General features: G+C 36.6%; 1 protein-coding gene across 1 annotated transcript; it reads right to left on the bottom strand.

Annotated features, from left to right (window-relative positions):
- Positions 1-3360: 3360 nt before the first annotated feature.
- Positions 3361-4788, bottom strand: LOC149204886 (benzyl alcohol O-benzoyltransferase-like). The gene is made up of 2 exons (XM_089397234.1): positions 4270-4788; positions 3361-3951 (listed from the first exon to the last, which is right to left on the bottom strand). Exons 1-2 carry the CDS (start codon positions 4786-4788, stop codon positions 3361-3363), a joined length of 1110 nt encoding a protein of 369 aa, XP_089253360.1.
- Positions 4789-5526: the final 738 nt, after the last annotated feature.

Consider the following 5526-nt stretch of genomic DNA (forward strand, 5'->3'; position numbering starts at 1 on the left):
TGTGGCAAGCCACATGGTAGGTTCTAACAACCATGCTAGAGGGCCAAATGGCCTAAAAGTAAGTGATGTGTGACACCTTCGAAGAAATCCACAAAGATGGGATGATGTCAACATGATGTCATCTCAGGCTGACATTAGCATGACATCAACAAGATGCCATATCATAACAACTGTCCTTGAGACCTTGGGGGATTTGTGGCATGAATGGTGAGGAAAGGGTCGATGTTTGACACGGCTGATGAATGAAGAGTTGACCAACAAATGATAGAAAAATTTAATGTCTCAGACCTTAAGGAATCCCATGTTCATTAGAGAAATTTTGAGGTCTAAAATGGGCTTCCTAAGAAAAATGTAAAACCAAAATAAACTTTTTAAGAATTAATAGGATTCAAGATGATGATGTCAACCATAGGGGATGATTCACCATCTTTGGAGTAAAAAAATAAAAAGATTAAAAAATAATAAAATAATAAAACTACTTTTCAACTTGTATTTTCAACTTATCTCTCTAAGATTTTACTCAAATTTCAAGCAGACGTACTCGTTGGATGCAAAATATAATTCCTCATCTGAGGAGTACCCATGTTTCATAATTTCGATGGACCCTGCTACACGAAAAATGAGAAATACATGAAAAAATGTGATTGCAATCATGTTTTTCATGTTTTTCTCATTTTTCGTGTAGTAGGGTCCATCAAAACTCTGCAAAATGGGTACTCATTCGATGAGGAATCAAATTTTTCATCCAAGAGTGTTTCTGCTTGAAATTTGAGTAAACCCATAGGGAGATAAGTTGAAAATATGAGTTAAAAAATTTGTTTTTTGTTTTCTCTCTAAATTTTGATGATGTAATCTAATCTTATTTGATTATTTCGACTATTATTTTATAGTTTCCTTAGGAGGCCCATTTTAGACCTCAGAATTCCCCTAATGATGGCATGTGTTAACAGAGGGCATAGTAATGAGGCCAAGAGATGAGAGACCCCTCTCAACAATAGATGTGAACTTATTCATCTTTCCCTAGGGTATTATACAAGGTATTTGCTTACTGTGTCGAGGAATAAATGTGGGGCGAGATTCATATTCTATTATAACAACAAAGGGCCACAAAAAAGACTAAGGACCTGACCTTGTGGTGTTGAAAAAATGTTGCAATAATGGCTCAATTTGACTTTAACTTTAGTCAAATTTAATAAATCAAATTTTCACATTATTAGGGCAAATTAGAGGTAGTTACTAGTGTGACATGGATCGTGTCACTGATTTGGCTTAGTATATTCAAGTTAGAGGGATTGGAGTTCAGTTATGCATGTGTGATTGCTAAATTTTAGCAATCCAGTTCAGTTATTTTGAGTTGTATTCAGTTAACTGACCTTTAACTATTGATAGAGTCAGTGGAAGGTTAGTGGTGTAGTGGGACAATAGTGTAACTAAGAGATTTTTCAATTAACTGTTCAATCAACCCAAAATAGCTAGTGCATGCAAGGAATCTGAGTTCCTCAACTGAAGTGGAAATGACAACGTAGTGTAACATCAGTTGTAGACTAGTTTTGAGTGTACATGTTTTGCATGCAGTGAATGATCAATCCTGGGAATTGCACAATCAATTTGGAGGAAATTCCTACATTTTAGGGGCCAATTTCCTCGAGATTTGCGCAAGGAAATAGGAGGCTTGGTGACTGAATAATTGGCTAAGTGTTGGCCAAAGTTTCTCATTGAGCAGAGAGAACAGTTATTCTTTTGCAGGTTGAGCTAAAAGTTGGAGCTAGCAATTGTAATAGTTTCTCTATTCAAATTATTAATGCAAAAATGCTTCAGGTTTTTTTCCCAGTTGGGTTCCCCTAGAAGTCACTATGTATTTGTGGTTTTTCTTATTACATGTTTATGCATGTTTTTTCTACATTGTGATTTTCATTGTGCAGATCAGTAGAGTAGAATTGTCTCTCTTAGTATTTTGTTTTAAATATTAAGCAATTGCAATTACTATCCAATTTCTACATGTAGGCCCTGGCTAGGTATAACTTGAACTTTGACTTGGAGTACCATGAGGCCGCCACATGGGAACTGTGTGGGTGCCACATGGTAGATTCTTCTTATGACCATAACTTTTGATTTGTAGATTGGATTGGGATAAAATTTATATTGTTGGAAAACTTTGATGAGGCGGGTTTGATGGTAGCATTATTTTCAAACTTAAGGAAGTTTGAAATTAAGGAAATTTTGTGACCCGATTCCCATGACAGGACTATGGAAGTCAGGTTAGCTTGATGTAACACCTTTCACTACCTGAGAATGACCCAAGGGGATGTTGATGAATTTTCAAATCAACTCACATAACGAATCGTTAGCTGACTAGGTCAGGGACATGGGTACAGTGTCTGGTTTAAAGCCTAATCATTTATAGTACAACTTCAAAGTTAAAAAAAAAAAACAAAAAACAAAAAACAAAACAAAACAAAACCTTACAATATTTAATCACAAAAGAAATATAAAACAAGGATGTATCATTAAATAGAGTAGTAAATTGAGTCAATTTGACATATAATTCCAACCTCACAAACAAAATATCATTAAATTTCAAATTTCAAATATATTACTACTTCTTTTTAAGGTAACATCCAATGTAAAAAAAACTACAATGTACAATATACAAATATCAATTAACCAGAAGCAAAAAGACAAAAGCATAATAATTAAGAAACAAGAATGAAAAAATATTGTAAGATCCTTCATTGAGAGTATAAAAGAATAATGTTCAGATATGATGATCACAAACTTGGTAAAATAGATGTCTACACAAAGAAATCTAAATCTTAATAAATGCCATCATTTTCAATTTAAATAACACGTCAAAATTCTATCTCAAACTTTTCCACATGATTCCAGCACAGAAAAGTCCAAAAAAGTCACACTAAAAACCACTCTTAAATAAAATACAAATCAGAACCACCCAGGAATAAGACAACCTCCATCCTTAGCAACGAACTTACATGTTATTTTCCACATGATTCCAACACAGAAAAGTCCAAAAAAATCACACTAAAAACCACTCTTAAATAAAATACAAATCGGAACCACCCAGGAATAAGACAACCTCCATCCTTAGCAACGAACTTACATGTTATTACCATGTGGCGTAGCTGAGCTCTTGCTGAAATGTTTGAATGGCAGTGGTCGGTAGACAAATTGGAACCACGATCTTTTCGATTCCGCTACGCGTTCCAGGTGCTCCAGCGTCTGCAACGCCGCCATACTCTGCTCTTCCCCATCCAAAATCCACTCCTGCAAAATCAACTCTGGTGTTATCAGAGATAATGAAAGAGCCGACCAAAGTAGGTGGAGTACGCCCTTTCACTTCCATCATGTCGATTTGGGCTCGCATGTAGTCATCGTCAATAATCCTTTGGCGTCATTAATTAATTTGACAGCAAAAGACAGTGGCCTTTCCAATAAAGCCCCTGCTCTTGCCACGCCAAAGGAGGCAATGACTGCGTTGCCATAGGAGCCACGGGGAAGAGGCGGTTGAAGACTCGATCTGATATCTACTGGAAATGACAACCTCGCTTCCCGGTCGGCGGGGATATTGAGAACCTTGCTTCTGGAGCGCCACAACCAAGCTGACAATACTTCAAATGTGGAACACTTCCCTCCCACTTGGCTTTTCAGAGCTGCAATTTCCTCTGACCCCAACAATATTGATACAGTCTGCATTTCTTCTTCCACATGTTGTTGCGGCATGTATTCATCATCATGGTGGGCATGCTTCATTGCATGAGCACTCGTTCGGGATCGGAGGATTTCCCTATTCCAGAGAGGCAGAATTGAAGGCCGAGACTCCCCTCTCGCCATTTCAGCGACAGCTTGCAAGAACTGGAGGAGTCCTGTGGCATCGATCATGCAGTGGTTGGACCGTACAGCGAATATGAACCCTCCGCATCCCAAACGCGTCACCTGAAAGTGTATATCATGGAGATTGATTTTATCAATGTGTGTGATTGGTAATCGGATCTCAGAAATGGCAAAAACATTAAATAAATAAACAACACAACACAAAAATTGGGAGGCATGGAACAGTGTTTGAATTCTAGGTTTGGGAAATATTTTCAAATTTAATAGAATGAAGTTTAATGGCTTGAATTCGCTTTATTCATCCAATGAGAATTGAAATGAAAATGAAAATAAAAGTTAAAAAAAAATGTCGATTGCAGATACCAAAAAAATTTCGACCCTGCTATATAAAATGATATCAGGTATCAAAAAGAAACATACCTGAATGACCAGAAGGGGAGAATTAATAAGGGTTTCAGATCCGGAAGGTTGATAGAGCAATTCATCCAAACAGGGAAAAGGCGGACAGATAAGGTCTCCAAAGTCTTTCAAAGAAAGATGAGGAGCATCTGCTTCTACAAATAATACTCCAGTGCACTCGAATTGGAGCTTTGAATTGTCTGCGTCCCTCAGTCTTCCCGCAAAAGGGGAGTAATACACCAAGGTCTTGCTCAGAGCTTCTCTAATAGTCTTCACTGGATCTTCAGTTTTCTTAGAGGGATTACAACGATAAAATTGGATGACGGGAACATGAACTCTCACTGTAGTCTGATCGTCGAGGTTGGAAAGGTAGAAGAACCGATCCGTATTAGGAGGTGGCAAGGCGGGGGTCACCAGAATCTCTGCCTGCCAGGTAATACCCATGTTCATCCCCACAGCAGTGGGGGAAACGTGAGAGAGAACGGGCGCCATGAGGGCTGCTGACTGTCTGAAAACCCTACATCTCGCAAGAATACCCATAACTTTCGCAAAAATATTATTCAACTCTGCTCGCTGTTAAGAGAATACAGTGTCGGTGAAGCGATCCAAAACTAATTCTAACTTCTGACAAACGGGTTTTTTAGTGCAGGTTACCAGTAAAGCTTTGCATGGTTGGACTCTTTATGGATGCGGAGGATTGATGTCAACTTCTGTAAAACGTTATAATAAAGTTATATATTTAGTGGGTTGGTGAAGAACCTACAAAAGTCATACGTGAGTTGGGTTGGGCAGGTGAAGGCTTTACAGACATGATAGATTGAGCAATGGGCCGAACATGAATACTATCTATGATGTGACATACGATCAAGGATCCAGAATTTTAAAATGAGGTCACATGCTACATTACATGATTATTCAGAGAACAATTTTAATGAATAGTAAAGTATTAATTTTAAATGGGAAGGTATATGTTCACGATGAATGAGAAAGAAATCTACATTTTAAATACAATATTAATTTTTAAAGGTTGAAATCTGATAAACAATTTGAAATGGTATATGATTAATGTTTTATATATTTGAAATGAAGTGATATGATACATAATAGGGATAACAACATGGTTATTATTAACCTTAAATGAAAGGTATAAAAATAAATTATATTTTAATAAATTAAACATACATTCTATAGTATATATTTTCAATCAAATATGTTTTTAGTTATTTAAAATGTTAAAGTTTAATTGATTTAAAATAATATGATTAATGATTTAAAAAT

This window comes from Pinus tabuliformis, chromosome 1_2 (genome assembly GCF_031772625.1).
Source record: "Pinus tabuliformis cultivar Carrire ecotype Pingquan chromosome 1_2, CPIR1, whole genome shotgun sequence".
NCBI lineage: Eukaryota > Viridiplantae > Streptophyta > Pinopsida > Pinales > Pinaceae > Pinus > Pinus tabuliformis.

Coding starts and splice junctions, on each gene's coding strand:
- LOC149204886 (XM_089397234.1), bottom strand. CDS start 4,788: ATGGGTATTCTTGCGAGATGTAGGGTTTTCAGACAGTCAGCAGCCCTC. Junction 3,952..4,269: donor CTCCCCTTCTGGTCATTCAG/GTATGTTTCTTT, acceptor ATACACTTTCAG/GTGACGCGTTTGGGATGCGG.